This window comes from Mustelus asterias, chromosome 1, assembly GCF_964213995.1.
Source record: "Mustelus asterias chromosome 1, sMusAst1.hap1.1, whole genome shotgun sequence".
Taxonomy (NCBI): Eukaryota; Metazoa; Chordata; class Chondrichthyes; order Carcharhiniformes; family Triakidae; genus Mustelus; species Mustelus asterias.
In genome coordinates this window covers 199,909,044-199,934,548 of record NC_135801.1, presented here as the reverse complement: position 1 = coordinate 199,934,548, position 25,505 = coordinate 199,909,044, and the positions used below count along the sequence as shown (strand labels likewise).

The 25,505-nt window shown below is 46.4% G+C and overlaps 1 protein-coding gene across 1 annotated transcript in view; it reads right to left on the bottom strand.

Moving 5' to 3' along the window:
- LOC144481001 (disintegrin and metalloproteinase domain-containing protein 12-like) overlaps positions 1-25,505 on the bottom strand; it is a 189,672-nt gene that overhangs the window by 129,061 nt on the left and 35,106 nt on the right. Inside the window, exons 5-7 of the mRNA XM_078200663.1 lie at positions 20,322-20,398; positions 6,147-6,321; positions 4,095-4,160 (exon numbers count right to left, since the gene is read on the bottom strand). Of these exons, the coding sequence (XP_078056789.1) occupies positions 4,095-4,160; positions 6,147-6,321; positions 20,322-20,398 (318 nt within the window). The remainder of the gene's footprint in view (positions 1-4,094; positions 4,161-6,146; positions 6,322-20,321; positions 20,399-25,505) is intronic.

Below are 25,505 nucleotides of genomic sequence, written 5' to 3'. Positions count from 1 at the left end.
CATTTTTGGACTGTGGGAGGAAACCGGAGCACCCAGAGGAAACCCTCGCAGACACGAGGAGAATGTGGACACTCCACACAGACAGTAACCCAAGCCGGGAATCGAACCCTGGTCCCTGGAGCTGTGAAGCAGCAGTGCTAACCACTGTGCTACCGTGCCGCCCACGGTAGCACAGGTGTATATGGATTTGGTTTACTAAGGAGGTTGAATCTCTTGTGAAGAGGAAGAAGGAGACATATGTAAAAATGAGACGTGAAGGCTCAGTTGGGGAGCTTGAGAGTTACAAGTTAACCAGGAAGGACCAAAAGAAAGAGTTAAGAAGAGCCAGGAGGGGACATGAGAAGTCTTTGGCAGGTAGGATCAAGGAAAACCCTAAAGCTTTCCATAGGTATGTCAGGAGTAAAAGAATGACCAGGGTAAGATTAGGGCCAGTCAAGAACAGGAGTGGGAAGTTGTGCGTGGAGTCTGAAGAGATAGGAGAGGCACTAAATGAATATTTTTCATCAGTATTCACACTGGAGAGGGACAGTGTCGAGGGGAGTACTGAGATGCAGGCTGTTGGACTGGATGGGATTGATGTTCATAAGGAGGAGGTGTTAGCAATTCTGGAAAGGGTAAAAAAAGATAAGTCCCCTGGGGCGGATGGGATTTATCCCAGGATTCTCTGGGAGGCTAGAGAGGAGATTGCAGAGCCTTTGGCTTTGATCTTTGGGTCGTCATTGTCTACAGGAACAGTGCCAGAAGACTGGAGGTTAACAAATGTTGTCCCCTTGTTCAAAAAGGGGAGTAGGGACAACCCTGGTAATTATAGACCGGTGAGCCTTACTTCTGTTGTGGGCAAAGTATTGGAAAGGATTATAAGAGATAGGATTTATAATCACCTGGAAAGGAATAATTTGATGAGGGATAGTCAGCACGGTTTTGTGAAGGGTAGGTCGTGCCTCACAAACCTTATTGAGTTCTTTGAGAAGGTGACCCAAGAGGTGGATGAGGGTAAAGCGGTTGATGTGGTGTATATGGATTTCAGCAAAGCGTTTGATAAGGTTCCCCATGGTAAGCTTTTGCAGAAAATACGGACACATGGGATTGAGGGTGATTTAGTGGTTTGGATCAGGAATTGGCTCGCTGTAAGAAAACAGAGGGTGGTGGTTGATGGGAAATATTCATCCTGGAGTTCAGTTACTAGTGGTGTACTGCAAGGATCTGTTTTAGGGCCACTGCTGTTTGTCATTTTTATAAATGACCTGGATGAGGGCGTAGGAGGATGGATTAGTAAATTTGCGGATGACACTAAAGTCGGTGGAGTTGTAGACAGTGCGGAGGGAAGTGGCAGGTTACAGAGGGACATAGATAAGCTGCAGAGCTGGGCTGAGAGGTGGCAAATGGAGTTTAATGCGGAAAAGTGTGAAGTGATTCACTTTGGAAAGAGTAACAGGAATACAGAGTACTGGGCTAATGGTAAGATACTTGATAGTGTGGATGAACAGAGGGATCTGGGTGTCCATGTGCATAGATCCCTGAAAGTTGGCACCCAGGTTGATAGGGTTGTTAAGAAGGCGTATGGTGTGTTAGCTTTTATTGGTAGAGGGATTGAGTTTCGGAGCCAGGAGGTCATGTTGCGACTGTACAAAACTCTGGTGCGGCTGCACTTGGAGTATTGCGTACAGTTCTGGTCGCCGTATTATAGGAAGGATGTGGAAGTGTTGGAAAGGGTGCAGAGGAGATTTACCAGGATGTTGCCTGGTATGGTGGGAAAATCGTATGAGGAAAGGCTGAGGGGCTTGAGGTTGTTTTCGTTGGAGACAAGAAGGTTAAGAGGTGACTTAATAGAGGCATACAAGATGATCAGAGGATTAGATAGGGTGGATAGTGAGAGCCTTTTTCCTCGGATGGTGTTGGCTAGCACGAGGGGACATAGCTTTAAATTGAGGGGTGATAGATATAGGACAGATGTTAGAGGTAGGTTCTTTACTCAGAGAGTAGTGAGGGCGTGGAATGCCCTGCCTGCAGCAGTAGTAAACTCGTCAACATTAAGAGCATTTAAATGGTCATTGGATAAACATATGGATGATATTGGAATAGTGTAGGTTAGAGGGGCTTTAGATTGGTTTCACTGGTTGGCGCAACATCGAGGGCCAAAGGGCCTGTACTGCGCTGTAATGTTCTATGTTCTATTGTTTGTTATAGTGTACCAGTGTGTGTTATTGTGTGCTATAGTGGGCCCGTTTTCGGGTGCGAAATCGCGGTAAAGTTGGGCGTTGGGCCTTTCACGTGATCTGCACCCGAATCCGAGCACATTGCGCCTTTACCGATACCCGATTCGGGCACGGGTCCAGCATTTAAATCGACTTAATGAACCGCGCGCCCAACTCTACCGCCAAATCCCACTTTACCATCTTCTGGCCCGATCCGTGTCCGCACTGTCATCGACCTGCCGAATATAAGTCCGAAGTGGCCGCTGCAGCCTCCGAAGAGCGGGGTCAGAGACTGCAACGGCTCTCTGACCCAGGTCACCCTCTGGTCAAGGGGAGAGGGGGGGTGGGAGGAGAGGGGGTGTGACGTCTCATCCTCTGGTCGGGGGGGGTTCCGCTGCCAGTCTGCGGCCGATCCCTCCTGCCGGAGTGGACGTGCGGCCATGCCATCCCACAAAACCTTCAGGATGAAGCGATTCCTCGCTAAGAAGATGAAGCAAAACCGGCCGATTCCACAGTGGATCCACATGAAAACCTGCTACAAGATCAGTACAAGTCCAAGAGGAGACATTGGAGAAGGACCAAGCTGGCCTGTAAAGGGATACACCATCACTGGTACACTACCAGCCACAGCCATCTCTCCCGCTCTCTTGCCCCTGCAGGGAAGAGTAATCTGTGGCTGGTAGTGTACCAGGATTTTGAGCGCGTTAAGCCCCGCCCACGGGCTTCTGCAGCGCGATTTGTAATTGCCGATATCTTTTCAGGCAGAGTGTGTATGGGGGCGCCTGAGAACGGGTCTCAAGGTCGCATTTGAAACACTCCCAGTTTCAAGTCCGCCCAGCACTTAAAATCAAACTAGTAAAATAGGGCCCGTCAAGTCAGAGAACACAGAAAAAACTCTTTGGCCCATCGAATACCCACAATAACTACCACTAAAGGCGCGCTAATCCCATTTTTCTCCACTTGTCCCATATCCTTGATTGTTATAATATTTCAATGGCTCACCCAAATATTTTTTAAAGGTTGTAATGTTTCCAGCCTCCAGTACCTTCCTCGGCAGCGCATTCCAGATTCCCACCACCCTCTGAGTGAACAGAGTTTTCTCAAATCCCCCCTAACCCAAATACAATGCTCTCTCATGAATGACCTCTCACCCAAGGGGAACAGCTGCTCCCTACTCCCCCTCTCCAAACCCATCGTAATCTTCCACATTTCAGTCTTGTTCACCCTCAGCCTCCTCTGCTGTTACTTTTCAGTCTTCACAAGACATGAATAATGCAACAAAGTGCTGAGAGAAACATGTTTTAGTGAAGAGCTGAAGGAAACCAGCATTAGTAGAGAAATGGTTTTGGGGAAATTGATGGGATTGAAGGTGGATAAATCTCCAGGTCCTGATAATCTTCACCCCAGAGTAACTGAAGGAAGCGGCCCTGGAAATACCAGATCCATTGATGGTTATTTTCCAAAATTCTTGTGTGATTTCAAGAAGAAATTAGATGTAGCTCTTGGGGCGAAAGGGATCGAGGGATATGGGGGGAAGGGGGATCAGGATATTGAATTCGATGATCAGCCTCGATCAAAATGAGTGGTGGAGAGGCTCGAAGGGCCGAGTGGCCTCTTTCTGCCTCTAATTTCTCTGTTTCTGTGGATACTGACACTAAGGCTGGGGTTTTACCTTTTCACCCATCACTAAGATTGTCTGCACCTGCCGAAAGACACTGGGCGATTCGATCTTCTGCTGCATCTACAGGGGCAGGTGCCAGCGTGCGGGGGGGGGGGGGGGGGGGGGGGGGGGGGGGGCGGGGGACGGGGGGGGGGGGGGGGGGGGGGACGGCGATAGAAACTCGGCCTAGGGCTCAGGCTCAGGCACTCCTGTTCAATATATCTGGAGAAGTCACTCACAAATGCATTATCAGCAACAAGTACGAGCTCCAGGTATCTCATTTCTGTCAGAACATCTCTTTTCACCTGGAAGAGAAGAAATCTCAGTCAGTTTGAGGTGAATTGATTTTGGGTTTCGATTGGAAAGGAGCCAATTCCACAGCAAGTGGAGACAGTGGCCCAGTGATTATATCGAGGAATCAGACAGAATGACAGGATTAGAAGATCCCAGCACCAGCCAATGGCAGGCCACCTCCGCTGATCCCAGCACCAGCCAATGGCAGGCCACCTCCGCTGATCCCAGCACCAGCCAATGGCAGGCCACCTCCGCTGATCCCAGCACCAGCCAATGGCAGGCCACCTCCGCTGATCCCAGCACCAGCCAATGGCAGGCCACCTCCGGTGCCATGTGTTGGGCTGCGTGGAAAATCCCACCACCACAAGTCTCCAAACTCGTACCCACAAAACCGTTATTGATTATCGTAAAATAATATTTGGTTTACATGTAACTCCAGACTCACAGTATAATCGTACAGGACTGTTCTTTAGTCTTATTTTCAGTCCCTACCTCAGGATTAAGCAATGAATTACATGAATAGATTGAAAATACTCACCAGAATGCACTCACCAATCAGCTGCCTTGGTTTGTCCCATGTCACTTTCTGTCCCACGTTACGCTTCCCAGGAGAGAGTCCCTCGCAGGTCCCATTCTCCCTGTTCCCCGCAGGTAAGTGAAAACCCTGAGCCTCACGCTCCCTTTACCCTCCGCTCCCAGGAGAGAGTCCCTCGCAGGTCCCATTCTCCCCGTTCCCCGCAGGTAAGTGAAAACCCTGAGCCTCACGCTCCCTTTACCCTCCGCTCCCAGGAGAGAGTCCCTCGCAGGTCCCATTCTCCCCGTTCCCCGCAGGTAAGTGAGAATCCCGAGCCTCGTGCTCCCTTTACCTTCCGCTCTCAGGAGAGAGTCCCTCGCAGGTCCCATTCTCCCCGTTCCCCGCAGGTAAGTGAGAATCCCGAGCCTCGTGCTCCCTTTACCCTCCGCTCCCAGGAGAGAGTCCCTCGCAGGTCCCATTCTCCCTAGTCCCCATAGGTAAGTGAGAATCCCGAGCCTCGTGCCCCCTTTACCCTCCGCTCCCAGGAGAGAGTCCCTCGCAGGTCCCATTCTCCCTAGTTCCCATAGGTAAGTGAGAATCCCGAGCCTCGTGCTCCCTTTACCCTCCGCTCCCAGGAGAGAGTCCCTCGCAGGTCCCATTCTCCCCACTCCCTGCAGGTAAGTAATTTCTTATCTCAACCCAATGTGTTTTTCCATCCTGGTTTCCTGAAGTTCGGTCAGCCCACTCTCTGAGGTGCGAATGCATCATTAATTAACAGAGTTACCTCTCCTCCTGTTCTCAACTTCCTGCACCAAGTGTCACACACTCTTGAATATCCAGGTCCTAATCTATCTCACCCATTGGCCATGGCTCTGTAATAGCTGTCAGACTATACTTTATCTATCTATTAATCTTACCAGAAATTCCTGTACTATTTTGAACCTGAGGACGAGAACAGACTTAACCATTTACCAGAATCTCACAAACAGCTCAGTCCTTCTGCTGTGGTTGAGTTAAAAAAATGCAAAGGAGTGACTTCCCCCACCGCCCCCATCTCCCGCCCCCCCCCCTCCAACACCCCCCCACCAATCCCCCCCCCATCCCCCCACCCTCTCCCCACCCCACCCCACCCCGCCCCTCCAACTCCCTCAGCTTAGCAAACTCGCACACTCTGTTCAACAACATCTGCAATTTAAACCTCTCAGGAACAGAGACCTTCCCAACTATCAACAACGTGAGAAACCCCATCTGCTTCACTGATGTCCTTCAGGGAAGGAAATCTGCCGTCCTTATCTGGTCTGGCCTCCATGTGAATCCAGAGCCACAGTGATAGGTCTGACTAGTTGGGAGGGAATTCCAGGATTTTGACTCAGCGACAGTGAAGGAACGGTGATCTGTTTCCGAGTCAGGATGGTGTGGTGTGGTTTCTAAACGTGGCTGAATGGTTGTTTTCAGTCAGTCAGTTGCTGCGTTCTTTACTCACCCTCCGGAAACGCAGCAGATGATCAGTCAGGGTGAACTCAGGGGAGGTGTTTTTAACTCCACAGCTACTCGGTCTTGGAGGGAGATCCTCAGGTCGGTATAATAAATGGCGGCCATGTTTATCCCCTGCAAGATGTTCAATGATGTAACTGCGATTGCTGAGCACAATCAGAGCACTGCAGGAAAGAAAGTGAAAGTACAAAGTTAACCCTTAATAAAGAGAAAATGCTGGAAATACTCAGCAGGTACGGCTGCTGTGGCGAGAGAGTGGATTGGGGAAGCCTCTGACTGATTGGACCAGAGTTTATCCAGAGGTCAGTAGCTTTGAGTGAGGATATTTTCCAGCTGTTTCCCCACACTGAGAATAATGGGATCTTCATTCACATTGTGGCTGTTAGTCAGAGCTATCACCCAGAACACAGGCTGGAGGCGGAACACAGACTGGCCAATGTCAAGGACCTTTTCTTAAAAGGCTTACATTGGTTTGACCTTTGACCCATCTGAGCCTCATGCCCAAGACTCATCGCCTGCCACACCCACTCAGGCAAACCCGTGCCTCCACCCACCCACAGGGAACCCATCATACATTCTATGATAACTTCCATTCACCCAGACAGGCGCTGCTAAACCAGTTAATCTGATTGGAAGAATAGCATGTGTGTGAACACTTCAAAAATCCATTCATAATTTTCTTACAACATGATGTGGACTGGGGTAGGAACAGTAAGTAGTCTCACAACACCAGGTTAAAGTTCAACAGGTTTATTTGGTATCACGAGGTTTCGGAGCACTGCTCCTTCATCAGGTGAGTGGAGGATTGTGTTCACAAATAGGGCATATATAGAACCAGACTCAATTGCAAGATAATGGTTGGAATGTGAGTATTTACAGGTAATCAAGTCTTTACAGGTACAGACAATGCGAGTGGAGAGAGGGATAATCACAGGTTAAAGAGGTGTGAAATGTCTCAAGCCAGGACAGTTAGTCGGATTTTGGTAGCTTGTGCTTTAACCCGGTGTTGTGAGGTTTCTTCAAACAAATGCTGGGATTTGGTAATCAGCGGGATGTTTCCTTGCCCATGTTTGACCCGCTGCCATAGAACCCTAGAAAATTACAGCTCAGAAACAGGCCTTTTGGCCCTTCTTGTCTGTGCCGAACCATTTTTTGCCTAGTCCCACTGACCTGCACTTGGACTATATCCCTCCACACCCCTCTCATCCATGAACCCGTCCAAGTTTTTCTTAAATGTTAAAAGTGACCCCGCATTTACCACTTTATCCGGCAGCTCATTCCACACTCCCACCACTCTCTGCGTGAAGAAGCCCCCCCTAATATTCCCTTTAAACTTTTCTCCTTTCACCCTTAACCCATGCCCTCTGGTTTTCTTTCTCCCCCAGCCTCAGCGGAAAAAGCCTGCTTGCATTCACTCTATCTATACCCATCAAAATCTTATACACCTCTATCAAATCTCCCCTCAATCTTCTACGCTCCAGGGAATAAAGTCCCAACCTATTCAATCTCTCTCTGTAACTCAGCTTCTCAAGTCCCGGCAACATCCTTGTGAACCTTCTCTGCACTCTTTCAATCTTATTTACATCCTTCCTGTAACTAGGTGACCAAAACTGTACACAATACTCCAAATTCGGCCTCACCAATGCCTTATATAACCTTATATTGCAAGATAATACTCACATTCCAACCATTATCTTGCAATATAAGGCCTGTTTCTGAGCTGTAATTTTCTAGGGTTCTATGGCAGCGGGTCAAACATGGGCAAGGAAACATCCCGCTGATTACCAAATCCCAGCATTTGTTTGAAGAAACCTCACAACACCGGGTTAAAGCACAAGCTACCAGTTATAGATGGCAGGGCCAGTTATAGATGGCAGAGGGAAGTTATGTGTGGAACCGGAGGAGATTGGTGAAGCATTGAACCAATATTTCTCTTCGGTGTTCACGCAAGGGGACATGAATATAGCTGAGGAGGACACTGGGTTGCAAGGGAGTAGAATAGACAGTATTACAGTTGATAAGGAGGATGTGCAGGATATTCTGGAGGGTCTGAAAATAGATAAATCCCCTGGTCCGGATGGGATTTATCCAAGGATTCTCTGGGAGGCAAGAGAAGTGATTGCAGAGCCTCTGGCTCTGATCTTCAGGTCGTCGTTGGCCTCTGGTATAGTACCAGAAGATTGGAGGTTAGCGAATGTTGTCCCATTGTTTAAGAAGGGGAACAGAGACTTCCCCGGGAATTATAGACCGGTGAGTCTCACTTCTGTTGTCGGCAAGATGTTGGAAAAAATTATAAGGGATAGGATTTATAGTTATTTGGAGAGTAATGAATTGATAGGTGATAGTCAGCATGGTTTTGTGGCAGGTAGGTCGTGCCTTACTAACCTTATTGAGTTTTTTGAGAAAGTGACCAAGGAGGTGGATGGGGGCAAGGCAGTGGGCGTGGTATATATGGATTTTAGTAAGGCGTTTGATAAGGTTCACCATGGTAGGCTTCTGCAGAAAATGCAGATGTATGGGATTGGGGGTGATCTAGGAAATTGGATCAGGAATTGGCTAGCGGATAGGAAACAGAGGGTGGTGGTTGATAGTAAATATTCATCATGGAGTGCGGTTACAAGTGGTGTACCTCAAGGATCTGTTTTGGGGCCACTGCTGTTTGTAATATTTATTAATGATCTGGATGAGGGTATAGTTGGGTGGATTAGCAAATTTGCTGATGACACCAAAGTCGGTGGTGTGGTAGACAGTGAGGAAGGGTGTCGTAGTTTGCAGGAAGACTTAGACAGGTTGCAAAGTTGGGCCGAGAGGTGGCGGATGGAGTTTAATGCGGAGAAGTGTGAGGTAATTCACTTTGGTAGGAATAACAGATGTGTTGAGTATAGGGCTAACGGGAGGACTTTGAATAGTGTGGAGGAGCAGAGGGATCTAGGTGTATGTGTGCATAGATCCCTGAAAGTTGGGAATCAAGTAGATAAGGTTGTTAAGAAGGCATATGGTGTCTTGGCGTTTATTGGTAGGGGGATTGAATTTAGGAGTCGTAGCGTTATGTTGCAACTGTACACAACTCTGGTGCGGCCGCACTTGGAGTACTGTGTGCAGTTCTGGTCCCCACATTACAGGAAGGATGTGGAGGCTTTGGAGAGGGTGCAGAGGAGGTTTACCAGGATGTTGCCTGGTATGGAGGGGAGATCCTATGAGGAGAGGCTGAGGGATTTGGGATTGTTTTCGCTGGAAAGGCGGCGGCTAAGAGGGGATCTTATTGAAACATATAAGATGATTAGAGGTTTAGATAGGGTGGATAGTGATAGCCTTTTTCCTCTGATGGAGAAATCCAGCACGAGGGGGCATGGCTTTAAATTGAGGGGGGGTAGTTATAGAACCGATGTCAGGGGTAGGTTCTTTACCCAGAGGGTGGTGAGGGATTGGAATGCCCTGCCAGCATCAGTAGTAAATGCGCCTAGTTTGGGGGCATTTAAGAGATCCGTAGATAGGTTCATGGACGAAAAGAAATTGGTTTAGGTTGGAGGGTCACAGTTTTTTTTTTTAACTGGTCGGTGCAACATCGTGGGCCGAAGGGCCTGTTCTGCGCTGTAATGTTCTATGTTCTATGTTCTATGTTACCATAACACTCCAACTTTTATACTCGATACTCCGATTTATAAAGGCCAATGTACCAAAGGCACTCTTTACGACCCTATCCACCTGTGACGTCACTTTTAGGGAATTCTGTACCTGTATTCCCAGATTCCTCTGTTCAACTGCACTCTTCAGAGTCCTACCATTTACCCTGTACGTTCTACTTTGATTTGTCCTTCCAAAGTGCAATATCTCACACTTGTCTGCATTAAGTTCCATTTGCCATTTTTCAGCCCATTTTTCTAGTTGGTCCAAATCCCTCTGCAAGCTTTGAAAACCTTCCTCACTGTCCACTACACCTCCAATCTTTGTATCATCAGCAAACTTGCTGATCCAATTTACCACATTATCATCCAGATCATTGATATAGATGACAAGCAACAATGGACCCAAAACCGATCCCTGCGGCACACCACTAATCACAGGCCTCCACTCAGGGAAGCAATCCTCCACAACCACTCTCTAGCTTCTTCCATTGAGCCAGTGTCAATCCAATTTACTGCCTCCCCATGTATACCTAGCGACTGAACCTTCCGAACTAACCTCCCATGAGGGACCTTGTCAAAGGCCTTGCTGAAATCCAGGTGGACAACATCCACCGTCTTCCCTTCATCCACTTTCCTGGTAACCTCCTCGAAAAACTCTAATAGATTGGTCAAACATGACCTACCACGCACAAAGCCATGTTGACTCTCCCTAATAAGTCCCTGTCTATCCAAATATTTGTAGATCCTATCCCTTATCACACCTTCCAATAACTTGCCCACCACCGACGTCAAACTTACTGGCTGATAATTTCCCTGATTTCTTTTGGAACCTTTTTTAAACAACGGAACAACATGAGCCACCCTCCAATCATCCGGCACCTCCCCCGTGAATACTGACATTTTAAATATGTCTGCCAGGGCCCCTGCAAGTTCAACACTAGCTTCCCTCAAAGTCCGTGGGAATACCCTGTCCGGTCCTGGGGATTTATCCACTCTGATTTGCCTCAAGACAGCCACCACCTCCTCCCCTTTAATCTGTCAAGGTTCCATGACCTCCCTACCAGTTTGTCCTATTTCCGTAGACTCCATGCCCATTTCCTCAGTAAATACGGATGCAAAAAAACCATTTAGTATCTCCCCATCTCTTTTGGTTCCATACACAGTCTACCACTCTGGTTTTCAAGAGGACCAATTTTATCCCTCACTATTCTTTTGCTCCTAACATACCGAGAAGCTCTTTGGATTTTCCTTCACTCTGTCTGCCAAAGCAACCTCATGTCTTCTTTTAGCCCTCCTGATTTCCCTCTTAAGTAGCTTCTTGCACTTTTTATACTCCTCGAGCATCTGATCTGTTCCTTGCTGCCTGTACATTTCATACAACTCTCTCTTCCTCTTAATCAGTGTTACAATCTCCCTCGAGAACCAAGGTTCCTTATTCCTATTTACTTTGCCTTTAATTCTGACAAGAACATACAAACCTTGAAACCTCATGGGATCCAGAGCCAATGTTAATAAGAATATCTGAACTAGGAGGGGCCAAATGGCCTCCTCCTGCTGCTGGTTCTGATGTTCTTATGGTGAGAATCCCGGGTAACTCCTTCCAGACTGGTCATTGTCTGGCATTTGTGTGGCATGAATGTTACTTGCTACTTATTCGTTTTGATTTGATTTGATTTATTATTGTCACATGTATGAACATACAGTGAAAAGTATTGTTTCTCGTGTGCTATACAGACAAAGCATACCGTTCATAGAGAAGGAAAGGAGCGAGTGCAGAATGTAGTGTTGCAGTCATAGCGAGGGTGTAGAGAAAGATCAACTTAATGCAAGGTAAGTCCATTCAGAAGTCTGATGGCAGCAGGAAAGAAACTGTTCTTGAGTCGGTTGGTATGTGACCACAGACTTTAGTATCTTTTTCCCGATGGAAGAAGTTGGAAGAGAGAATGTCCGGGGTGCGTGGGATCTTCAATTATGCTGGCTGCTTTGTTGAGGCAGCAGGAAGTGTAGACAGAGTCAATGGATGGGAGGCTGGTTTGCGTGATGGATTGGGCTGCATTCACAACACTTTGTAGTTTCTTGCGGTCTTGGGCAGAGCAGGAGCCATACCAAGCTGTGATACAACCAGAAAGAATGCTTTCTATGGTGCATCTGTAAAAGTTGGTGAGAGTCGCAGCTGACATGCCAAACTTCCTCAGTCTTCTGAGAAAGTCGAGTCGTTGGTGGGCTTTCTTAACTATAGTGTCGGCATGGGGGGACCAGGACAGGTTGCTGGTGATCTGGACACCTAAAAGCTTGAAGCTCTCGACCCTTTCTACTTCATCCCTGTTGATGCTTGACGCTTCCTAATGTCAATGACAATCTCCTTTGCTTTGTTGACATTGAGGGAGAGATTATTGTTGCCGCACCAGTTCACCAGATTCTCTATCTCATTCCTGTACTCTGTCCCGTCATTGTTTTGAGGTCCGACCCACTCCGGTGGTGTCGTCAGCAAACTTGAAAATGGAACTGGAGGGGAATTTGGCCACACAGTCATAGTTGTATAAGGAGTATAGTAGGGGGCTGAGAACACAACCTTGTGGGGCACCGGTGCTGAGGATGATCTTGGAGGAGGTGTTGTTGCCTATCCTTACTGATTGTGGTCTGTGAGTTAGGAAGTTCAGGATCCAGTTGCAGAGGGAGGCGCCGAGGCCCAGGTCACGGAGTTTGGAGATGAGTTTCATGTGAATAATAGTGTTGAAGGCTGAGCTGTAGTCAATAAATTGGAGTCTGACATAGTGTCCTTGTTATCTTGGTGCTCCAAGATTGAGTGCAGGGCCAGGGAAATGGCGTCTGCTGTGGACCTGTTGTGGCAGTCGGCAAACTGTAGTGGATCCAGGTAGACCTGGAGGCTGGAATTGATTCGTGCCATGATTAGCCTTTCGAAGCATTTCATAATGATGGATGTTAGCACCACCGGCCGATAGTCATTCAGGCTGCTGCTTGGTTTTTCTTAGGTACCGGGATGATGGTCGTCTTCTTGAAGCAGATAGGGACCTCAGATTGTTGAAAAGAGAGATTGAAGATGTCTGAGAATACCCCCGCCAGCTGTCAGCCCAAACCTGGATATTGTCCAGATCTTATTGCATTTGATCATGGACTGCTTCAGTATCTGAGGACATGTGCTGAATGGTGCTGAACATTGTGCAATCATTGGCGACCTTATGATGAAGGGAAGGTCATTGATGAAGCAGCTGAAGATTGTTGGGTCGAGGACACTACCCTGAGTGACTCCAGATGTCATGGAGCTGAGATGACTGATCCTCCACAACCAAAACAATCTTCCCATGTGCCAGGTATGACTCCAACCAGTGGAGAGTTTGCCCCCTGATACCCATTGATTCCAATTTCACTAGGGCTCCTTGATGCCGCACTCGGTTGAATGTGGCCTTGATGTCAAGGGTTGTCAGTCTCGCCTCACCTCTGGAATTCAGCTCTTTTGTCCATGTTTGAATCAAGGCTGTAATGAGGCTTAGATAGGATGGACGTAGGGAAGTTGTTTCCATTAACAGGGGAGACTAGGACGCGGGGGCACAGCCTTAGAATAAAAGGGAGTCACTTTAGAACAGAGATGAGGAGAAATTTCTTCAGCCAGAGAGTGGTGGGTCTGTGGAATTCATTGCCACAGAGGGCTGTGGAGGCCGAGACGTTGAGCGTCTTCAAGACAGAAATTGATAAATTCTTGATTTCTCGAGGAATTAAGGGCTATGGGGAGAGAGCGGGTAAATGGAGTTGAAATCAACCATGATTGAATGGTGGAGTGGACTCGATGGGCCGAATGGCCTTACTTCCGCTCCTATGTCTTATGGTCTTATGGTCTTATGGTCAGGAGCTGAGTGACCCTGGCGAAACCCAAACTGGGCGTCACTGAGCAGGTTATTGCTGAGCAGGTGCTGCTTGATAGCTCTGTCAATGACCCCTTCCATCATGATCGAGGGTAGACTGATTGGATGATAATTGGCCGGGTTGGATTTGTCCTGCTTTTTGTGTACAGGACATACCTGGGCAATTTTCCACACTGTTGTGTAGATGTCAGTGTTGTAACTGTACTGGAAGAGCTTGGCTACGGGAGCAGCAAGTTCTGGAGCACAAGTCTTCAGTACTATTGCTGGAATGTTATCAGGGCCCATTGCCTTTACAGTATCCAGTGCCTCCAACCATTTCTTTAAACTAGCAAGTGGTGAGGAAGGGAAGAGTAAAACGACAGGAAATATAACAGTTAATGGAAAGCAAAGTAGCAGGTTAGCATATGGGGAGAAGCTTCCAACTACATTAAACATCAGGAAAAAAGTTCAAAGGACGGAGAACTCAGGAGATGTTATTAATGAAAGTGTTAGAATTCAAAAAGGAACAAAAACTAGCAGAAGGGCACTTTATCTGAATGTTCGTAGCATTCGAAACAAGTTAAATGAATTGAGGGCACAAATCATTGTGAACGAGTATGGTTTGGTGGTCATTACAGAGACATGGTTGCAGGATGGTCACGACTGGGAGTTAAATATCCAGGGGTATCAGACTGTTCAGAGGGACCGACAGGAAGGTAAGGGAGGTGGTGTAGCTCTGATATTTAAGGATGATATCAGGGCGGCAGTGAGAGATGATATAGGTTCTATGAGGAAAAGGTTGAATCTATTTGGGTGGAAATTAGAAATAGTAAGGAGAAAAAGTCACTGATAGGTGTAGTCTATAGGCCACCAAATAATGACATCACGGTGGGGCGAGAAATAAACAAAGAAATAACTGATGCATGTAAAAATGGTACAGCAATTATCATGGGGGATTTTAATCTGCATATCAATTGGTCCAACCAGGTTGGTCAAGGCAGCCTTGAGGAAGGGTTCATAGAATGTATCTGCGATAGCTTCCTTGAACAGTATGTAATGGAAACTACGAGGGAGCAAGCTATCTTAGATCTGGTCCTGTGTAATGAGACAGGAATAATTAATGATCTTACAGTTCGGGATCCTCTCGGAAGAAGCGATCACAGTATGGTTGAATTTAAAATACAGATGGAGCGTGAGAAGGTAAAATCCAATACCAGTGTCTTGTGCTTAAACAAAGGAGACTGCAATGGGATGAGGGAGGAGTTGGTTAAGGTAGACTGGGAGCAAAAACGTTATGGTGGGACAATTGAGGAACAGTGGAGGACTTTCAAAGTGATCTTTCACTGTGCTCAGTAAAAGTATATACCAGAGATAAGGAAGGACTGTAGAAAAAGAGATAATCAGCCATGGATATCTAAGGAAATAAAGGAGGGTATCAAATTGAAAGAAAATGCATACAAAGTGGCAAAGATTAGTGGGAACCGAGAGGATTGGGAAATCTTTAAAGGTCAGCAGAAAGCCACGAAAAAAGTTATAAAGAAAAGTAAGATGGATTATGAGAGTGAACTAGCTCAGAATATAAAAACAGATAGCAAAAGTTTCTACAAATATATAAAATGAAAAAGAGTGGCTAAAGTAAACATTGGTCCTTTAGAGGATGAGAAGGGGGATGTAATAACTGGAAATGAGAAAATGGCTGAGGCATTGAACAGGTATTTTGTGTCGGTCTTCACAGTGGAAGACACAAATAACATGCCAAAAATTGATGACAGGAAGGCTATGGCAGGTGAGAACCTAGAAACTATCATTATCACAAAAGAGGTCGTGTTGGGCAAGTTAATGGGGCTAAAGGTGGACAAGTCTCCTGGTCCTGATGGAATGCATCCCAGGGTACTAAAAGAGATGGCGGAAGAAATAGCAAATACACTACTGGTAATTTACCAAAATTCACTGGACTCTGGGGTGGTTCCCGCAGATTGGAAAACAGCAAATGTGAGGCCACTGTTTAAAAAAGGAGGTAGACAAAAGGCAGGTAACTACAGGCCGGTTAGCTTAACTTCTGCAGGAGGGAAAATGTTTGAATCTATCATCAAGGAAGAAATAGCGAGACATCTGGATATAAATTGTTCCATCGGTAAGATGCAGCATGGGTTCATGAAGGGCAGGTCATGTTTGACTAATTTGGTGGAATTCTTTGAGAACATTACATGTGCAGTGGACAATGGGGAACCTGTGGATGTGGTGTATCTGGATTTCCAGAAGGCATTTGACAAGGTGCCGCACCAAAGACTGCTACATAAGATAAAGGTGCACGGTGTTACGGGTAATGTATTAGCATGGATAGAGGATTGGTTAACTAACAGAAAGCAAAGAGTGGGGGTAAATGGGTGTTTCTCTGGTTTGCGATCAGTGACTAGTGGTGTGCCTCAGGGATCGGTGTTGGGACTGCAGTTTACGATTTACATAGATGATTTGGAGTTGGAGACCAAGTGTAGTGTGTCAAAATCGCAGACGACACTAAGATGAGTGGCAGAGCAAAGTGTGCAGAGGACACTGGAAGCCTGCAAAGGGATATAGACAGTCTAAGTGAGTGGGCGAGGGTCTGGCAGATGCAGTACAATGTTGGTAAATGTGAAATCATCCATTTTGGTAGGAATAACAGCAAAATGGACCATTATTTAAATGGTAAAAAATTGCAGCATGCTGCTGTGCAGAGGGACCTGGATGTCCTTGTGCAGGAATCTCAAGGAGTTGGTTTGCAGGTGCAGCAGGTAATTAAGAAGGCAAGTGGAATGTTGTCCTTCATTGCTAAAGGGATGGAGTTTAAAAACAGCAAGGTTATGTTGCAGCTGTATACGGTGCTGGTGAGGCCACACCTGGAGTACTGTGTACAGTTTTGGTCTCCTTACTTGAGAAAGGATATACTGGCACTGGAGGGGGTGCAGAGGAGATTCACTAGGTTGATTCCGGAGTTGAGAAGGTTGGCTTATGAGGAGAGACTGAGTAGACTGGGGCTATACTCATTGGAATTCAGAAGAATGAGGGGAGATCTTATAGAAGCATACAAGATTATGAAGGGAATAGATAAGATAGAAGCAGGGGAGTTGTTTCCACTGGCAGGTGAAACTAGAACTAGGGGCCATGGCCTCAGAATAAGGGGGAGCATATTTAGGACTGAGTTGAGGAGGGACCCGGGGTGGCACGGTGGCACAGTGGTTAACACTGCTGCCTCACAGCACCAGGGACCCAGGGCAGCACGGTGGCACAGTGGTTAACACTGCTGCCTCACAGCACCAGTGACCCAGGGCAGCACGGTGGCACAGTGGTTAACACTGCTGCCTCACAATGCCAGGGGCACAGGTTTAATTCCCGGCTGTCTGTATGGAGTCTGCATGTTCTCCCCGTGTCTGCGCGGGTTTCCTCCGGGTGCTCCGGGTTTCCTCCCAAAGTACAAAAGACATGCTGGTTAGGTGCATTGGCCATGCTAAATTCTACCTCTGTACCTGAACAGCTGCCAGAGTGTGGTGACTCGGGGATTTTCACAGTAACTTCATTGCAGTGTTAACGCCAGCAGCTGCTATTTCCCAGAGGTCAGTGGAGAGTCTGTTGAAGGAGCTGCCATGAGTTACAGCATACCTTGATGATGTTCTTATAACTGGGTCGACAGAAGCCAAGTACCGAGCGAAGGAGGTGGTGCTAAAGAGACTTCCAGAGGTTAAAGTTCACCTCCAGAAGGAGAAATGTACTTTTCCAGCCACAGAGGAAGCTGAGCTGGAGTACCGTGCAGGTACACAGGGATGACACACCATGGAAGACCAGGTCAGAGGCAGAAAGAGGCACTGGCCTCCAAAACACATCTGAGCTCAAGTCATTTTTAGGAATTGTGAGTTACTACAGGTTTATTCACTGTTTTTGTCAATGTTTATTGGCCCTTCATATAAGTACATTTCACCTTCTTTTAGTTTGGGGGCCATCCGGAAAAGTCAAGCTTCTTTTCAACGTTTAGATTTGGACAGCCACAGTTTGTGAACTCATTGCTTCTCCTCTCCCAACCCTACTTTTGACACTAATAAATAAACTATAAACTTTGTACATGGTGACTAAGGCAAAGGAGAATCCAAAGAGCTTCTCCAAATACATAAAGGGCAAAAGAGTAACAAGGGAGAGAGTAGGGCCTCTTAAGGATCAACAAGGTCATCTATGTGCGGATCCACAAGAGATGGGTGAGATCCCAAATGAATATTTCTCATCAGTATTTACTGTTGAGAAAAGCGTGGATGTTCGGGAACTTGGGGTAATAAATAGTGATGTCTTGAGGAGTGTATATATTCAAGAGAAGGAGGTGCTGGAAGTCTTCAAGCGCAACAAGGTAGATAAATCTGCGGGACCTGGTGAGGTATATCCCAGGACATTGTGGGAGGCTAGGGAGGAAATTGCGGGTCCCCTCGCCGAGATATTTGAATCATCGATAGTCACAGGTGAGGTGCCTGAAGATTGGTGAGTTGCAAATGTTGTGCCTTTGTTTAAAAAGGGCTGCAGGGAAAAGCCTGGGAACTACAGGCCAGTGAGCCTCACATCTGTGGTGGGTAAATTGTTGGAAGGTATTTTGAGAGACAGGATCTAAAGGCATTTAGAGATGCAAGGACTGATTAGGGACAGTCAGCATGGCTTTGTGAGTGGAAAATCATGTCTCACAAATTTAATTGAGTTTTTTGAACGGGGTAACCAAGAAGGTAGATGAGGGCAGTGCAGTTGATGTTGTCTACATGGACTTTAGCAAGGTCTTTGACAAGGTACTGCATGGTAGATTGTTGCACAAAGTTAAATCTCACGGGATCCACGGTGAGGTATCTAAATGGATACAAAATTGACTTCTTGACAGAAGCCAGAGGGTGGTTGTAGAGAGTTGTTTTTCAAACTGGAGGCCTGTGACCAGCGGTGTGCCTCAGGGATCAGTACTGGGCCCACTGTTATTTGTCATTTATATTAATGATTTGGATGAGAATATAGGGGGCATCTTAGAATCATAGAAACCCTACAGCACAGAAAGAGGCCATTCGGCCCATTGAGCCTGCACCGACCACAATCCCACTCAGGCCCTACCCCCATACCCTTACATATTTACCCACTAATCCCTCGAACCTACACATCCCAGGACACTAAGGGCAATATTAGCATGGCCAATCAAAATAACCGCACATCTTTGGACTGTGGGAGGAAACCGGAGCACCCGGAGGAAACTCATGCAGACACAGGGAGAACGTGCAAACTCCACACAGACAGTGACCCAAGCCGGGAATCGAACCCAGGTCCCTGGAGCTGTGAAGCAGCAGTGCTAACCACTGTGCTACCGTGCCGCCCTTTTTAAAATAGTGACACAATCCCCAAGGATAATTGTAAATACTGACACAACCCCAAGGACCATTCTAAATAGTGACACAATCCCCAAGGTTCACTGTAAATCTGATTAGTAAGTTTGCAGATGACACCAAGATTGGTGGCATGATGGACATGAGGCAGGTTATCTCCAATTGCAGCGGGATCTTGATCAATTGGGCCAGTGGGGTGACGAATGCCAGATGGAGTTTAATTTAGACAAATGCGAGGTGATGCATTTTGGTAGATTGAACCAGGGCAGGACTTACTCAGTTAATGGTAGGGCATTGGGGAGAGTTACAGAACAAAGAGATCTCGGGGTACATGTTCATAGCTCCTTGAAAGTGAAGTCACAGGTGGACAGAGTGGTGAAGAAGGCATTCAGCATGCTCGGTTTCATCGGTCAGAACATTGAAGACAGGAGTTGGGACGTCTTGTTGAAGTTGTACAAGACATTGGTAAGGCCACACTTGGAATACTGTGTGCAATTCTGGTCACCCTATTACAGAAAGGATATTATTAAACTAGAAAGAGTGCAGAAAAGATTTACTCGGATGCTACCGGGACTTGATGGTTTGAGTTATAGAAGAGGCTGAATAGACTGGGACTTTTTTCTTTGGAGCGTAGGAGGCTGAGGGGTGACCTTATAGAGGTCTATAAAATAATGAGGGGCATAGACAAGGTAGATAGTCAATATCTTTTCCCAAAGGTCGGGGAGTCTAAAACTAGAGGGCATAGGTTTAAGGTGAGAGGGGAGAGATACAAAAGTGTCCGAAGGGGCAATTGTTTCACACAGAGGGTGGTGAGTGTCTGGAACAAGCTGCCAGAGGTAGTAGTAGAGGCGGATACAATTTTATCTTCTAAAAAGCATTTGGATAATTACATGGGTACAATGGGTATAGAGGGATATGGCCCAAATGCGGGCAATTGGGAGTAGTGTAGGGGTTTTAAAACAAGGAGTGGTCTGGACAAGTTGGGCCGAATGCCCTGTTTCCATGCTGTAAACCTCTATGACTCTATGTCTAATTCTTACCCTGCTGAATAAACACATCCCAGTACAGTTACACAATGACTAATCCTTACCCTGCTGAATAAACACATCCCAGTACAGTTACACAATGACTAATCCTTACCCTGCTGAATAAACACATCCCAGTGCAGTTACACAGTGACTAATCCTTACCCTGCTGAATAAACATATCCCAGTACAGTTACACAGTGACTAATCCTTACCCTGCTGAATAAACACATCCCCGTGCAGTTACACAGTGACTAATCCTCAGGAATTGTCAGTTTTGTTACCTGAGTCCTGAGCAGATGCTCGCAGAGACCTGGGATCCGGGGAGTTCTCTGACGGAGCCCTCATAGCAACATCGATACTGCAGTAAAATAGGTAAATGTCAGCACCAATGTTTCTGATATTGATAATATCGCTGACAACAATTTTATACCATAAATCACAATAACAAGGATAACTGACACAGAGTGTCAGAGAGGACACATAGAGTCTGGGGGAGAGTCAGAGGCGGTGACTGGCTGTGCAGTGGGGGGTGGGGGTGGCTGTGCTGTGGGGGGGCGGGGGTGGCTGTGCAGTGGGGTGGTGTGGGGGGGCTGGGTGAGGGGGGGTAGTTTTGGTGAAAATTTACTCTACGTGGCTCCTTCCCCCGCTGGTCAGAGTGCTGTTGTTGTTTGTGGTGTGATACGATACTGGAACCATGACAGCTTGGTTCTCAAAGTATCAGATGCCAATCTCCTCAATCCTCCTTTCAGCGTCTGAAAAGCTCCCTCTGCCAAACCATTTGGAGCTGGATGGAAGTGTGCAGTACGCACATGGCAGATTCCATTCCTTTGCATCAACTCTTGGAAGAAATCCCTCGCAAACATCAGAGACAAGAGAATCCAGTAAGCCATGAGTTGTAATAATTTGGCACAGCTTCTCTATTGTAGTTGGAGCCGCAATGTTTCTCGTGATGTGTGCTTCTAACCACTTAGATTATGCATCCACAATATGCCAGAGGGATGGGAACCTATGGAAGGAGTCCGAGAAGGAGGGAGCAAGGACAAAATGTGGGGAGAAGGTTCCAACTATGTCAAAAATCAGGAAAAAAGTTAAAACGAAAGAAAACTCAGGAGATGTTATTAATGGAAGTGTTAGAATTCAAAAAGAAGGTACAAAAACTGGCATGATAGCACTTTATCTGAATGCTCATAGCATTCGAAACAAGTTAAATGAGTTGACGGCACAAATCATTGTGAACGAGTATGGTTTGGTGGTCATTACAGAGACATGGTTGCAGGATGGTCATGACTGGGAGTTAAATATCCAGGGGTATCAGACTGTTCGGAGGGACCGACAGGAAGGTAAGGGAGGTGGTGTAACTCTGATATTTAAGGATGATTTCAGGGCAGTAGTGAGAGATGATGTAGGTTCTATGGATAAAAAGGTTGAATCTATTTGGGTGGAAATTAGAAATAGTAAGGAGAAAAAGTCACTGATAGGCGTAGTCTATAGGCCACCAAATAATGACATCACGGTGGGGCGAGAAATAAACAAAGAAATAACTGATGCATGTAAAAATGGTACAGCAATTGTCATGGGGGATATTAATCTACATATCAATTGGTCCAACCAGGTTGGTCAAGGCAGCCTTGAGGAGGAGTTCATAGAATGTATCCGCGATAGCTTCCTTGAACAGTATGTAATGGAACCTACAAGGGAGCAAGCTTCCCTAGATCTGGTCCTGTGTAATGAGGAATAATTAATGATCTTACAGTTACGGATCCTCTCGGAAGAAGCGATCACAGTATGGTTGAATTTAAAATACAGATGGAGTGTGAGAAGGTAAAATCCAATACCAGTGTCCTGTGCTTAAACAAAGGAGACTACAAAGGGATGAGGGAGGCGTTGGCTCAGGTAGACTGGGAACAAAAACTTTATGGTGGGACAATTGAGGAACAGTGGAGGACTTTCAAAGTGATCTTTCACAGTGCTCAGCAAAAGTATATACCAGAGATAAGGAAGGACTGTAGAAAAAGAGATAATCAGCCGTGGATATCTAAGGAAATAAAGGAGGGATCAAATGGAAAGAAAATGCATACAAAGTGGCAAAGATTAGTGGGAACCTAGAGGATTGGGAAATCTTTAAAGGTCAGCAGAAAGCCACGAAAAAAGCTATAAAGAAAAGTAAGATGGATTATGAGAGTAAACTAGCTCAGAATATAAAAACAGAGAGCAAAAGTTTCTACAAATATATAAAATGAAAAAGAGTGGCGAAAGTAAACATTGGTCCTTTAGAGGATGAGAAGGGGGATGTAATAACTGGAAATGAGAAAATGGCTGAGGCATTGAACGGGTATTTTGTGTCGGTCTTCACAGTGGAAGACACAAATAACATGCCAAGAATTGATGACAGGAAGGTTATGGCAGGTGAGGACCTAGAAACTATCATTATCACGAAAGAGGTAGTGTTGGGCAAGTTAATGGGACTAAAGGTAGACAAGTCTCCTGGTCTTGATGGAATGCATCCCAGGGTACTAAAAGAGATGGCCGGAGAAATAGCAAATGCACTAGTGGTAATTTACCAAAATTCGCTGGACTCTGGAGTGGTTCCCGCAGATTGGAAAACAGCAAATCTGATGGTACTGTTTAAAGAAGGAGGTAGACAAAAAGTGGGTAACTATCGGCCAGTTAGCTTAACGTCTGTAGTAGGGAAAATGCTTGAATCTACCATCAAGGAAGAAATAGTGAGACATCTGGATATAAATTGTCCCATTGGTAAGACGCAGCATGGGTTCATGAAGGAAATGTCATGTCTGACTAATTTGGTGAAATTCTTTGAGAACATTACATGCGCAGTGGACAATGGGGACCCTGTGGATGTGGTGTATCTCGATTTCCAGAAGTTATTTGACAAGGTGCCGCACAAAAGACTGCTACATAAGATAAAGGTGCACGGTGTTACGGGTAATGTATTAGCATGGATAAAGGATTGGTTCACTAACAGAAAGCAAAGAGTGGGGGTAAATGGGTGTTTTCTGGTTGGCGATCAGTGACTCGTGGTGTGCCTCAGGGATCAGAGTTGGGACCACAATTGTTGATGTAGATGATTTGGAGTTGGAGACCAAGTGTAGTGTGTCAGAATTTGCAGATGACATGAGGCAGGTTATCTCAAATTGCAGCGGGATCTTGATCAATTGGGCCAGTGGGCTGACGAATGGCAGATGGAGTTTAATTTAGACAAATGCGAGGTGATGCATTTTGGTAGATTGAACCAGGGCAGGACTTACTCAGTTAATGGTAGGGCGTTGGGGAGAGTTACAGAACAAAGAGATCGAGGGGTACATGTTCATAGCTCCTTGAAAATGAAGGTGGACAGAGTGGTGAAGAAGGCATTCGGCATGCTTGGTTTCATCGGTCAGAACATTGAAGACAGGAGTTGGGACGTCTTGTTGAACGTTTACTAGACATTGGTAAGGCCACACTTGGAATACTGTGTACAGTTCTGGTCACCCTATTATAGAAAGTATATTATTAAACTAGAAGGAGTGCAGAAAAGATTTACTAGGATGCTACTGGGACTTAATGGATTGAGTTATAAGGAGAGGCTGGATAGACTGGGACTTTTTTCTCTGGAGCGCAGGAGGCTGAGGGGTGATCTCATAGAGGCCTTTAAAATAATGAGAGGCACAGATCAGCCAGATAGTCAATATCTTTTCCCAAAGGTAGGGAAGTCTAAAACTAGAGGGCATAGGTTTAAGGTGAGAGGGGAGAGATACAAAAGTGTCCAGAGGGGCAATTTTTTCTCACAGAGGGTGTTGAGTGTTGGAACAAGCTGCCAGAGGTAGTAGTAGAGATGGGTACAATTTTGTCTTTTAAAAAGCATTTCGATAGTTACATGGGTACGATGGGTATAGAGGGATATGGGCCAAATGCGGCCAATTGGGGTTAGCTTAGGGGTTTTAAAAAAAAAGGCGGCATGGACAAGTTGGGCCGAAGGGCCTGTTTCCATGCTGTAAACCTCTATGACTCTATGGTTCTAATTGGCTGGGTTGGATTTGTCCTGCTTTTTGTGTACAGGACATACCTGGGCAATTTCCCACATTGTTGGGTAGATGCCAGTGTTGTAACTGTACTGGAAGAGCTTGGCTAGGGGAGCAGCAGATTCTGAAGCACAAGTTAAAGTTAAAGATTATTTATTAGTGTCACAAGTAAGGCTTACATTAACACTGCAATGAAGTTACGGTGAAATTCCCCATGTCGTCACATCCGGCACCTGTTTGGGTCAATGCATCTAACCAGCACACCTTTCAGACTGTGGGAGGAAACCGGAGCACCCGGAGGAAACCCACGCAGACACTGGGAGAACGTGCAGACTCCACACATACAGTGACCCGGCCAGGAATCGAACCCAGGTCCCTGGCACTGTGAGGCAGCAGTGCTAACCACTGTGCCACCGTGCCGCCCACACAGCCCAAGTCTTCAGTACGATTGCCGGAATGTTATCAGGGCCCATTGCCTTTGCAGTATCCAGTGCCTCTTGGTATCATGCGGAGTAAATCGAATTATCTGGAGACTGGCGTCTGAGATGCTGGGGACCACTGGAGGAGGCTGAGATGGATCATCCACTCGGCACTTCTGGCTGAAGATTGCCGTGAATATTTCAGCCTTATCTTTTGCCCTGATGTGCTGGACTCCTCCATCATTGAGGATGGGGATATTTGTGGAGCCTCCTCCTCCAGTGAGTTGGAGAGACAATTGCTTCAAATATTGCATTCTCAAGAAAAAGCATTTATCCAGAAGATACAAGAAAGAGAGCTGTGCTGATTTGTGATTATTTTATCTTTATAAATATATACAGACTTGTACGGATGGAACTATCTATCTGATACTCTGATGTTCTCAGTAGGGACACAGTCTAAGGAAACCAATAAACTGCAGTCAGACACCCCACACTTTGAAAACAGCTGACAGACGTCACTCAAAACAATCTCTGCGGATTTCTCATCAACCTCCCCCAGACGCGTGTCACGCTGTGAGCCAATTGCTTTCACTGGAATAAAAACAGGAAATGCTGGGGAAATACCCCAGAAGGGCTCAGGTTTGAGGTGAGAGGGGGTTAGTTTGGGGGAGATGTGCAGGGAAAGTTTTTCACACAGAGGGTGATGGGTGCCTGGAACACACCGAGAGTGGAGGTGGCGGAAGCAGGCACGTATGTTGAACGAGAGGTGAACAAAGGGATAGAAACTGTGTATCAGTGCAGGCTTGGTGGGCCGAAGGGCTTGTTCCTGTGCTGTATTTTAATTTGTTCTTTGGTAAACACAGACAACATTTTGAACCTGTTAACCCTTCTGCGGGATTTCTGAAGAAGAGTCATATCAACTCCAAATGTGATTTGTTTCTCTCTCTCCACAGATGCTGCCAGACCTGCTGCATTTATCGAACATGTCCAATTTTATTTCAGACTTCCAAAAACATTCAGTGTTTTG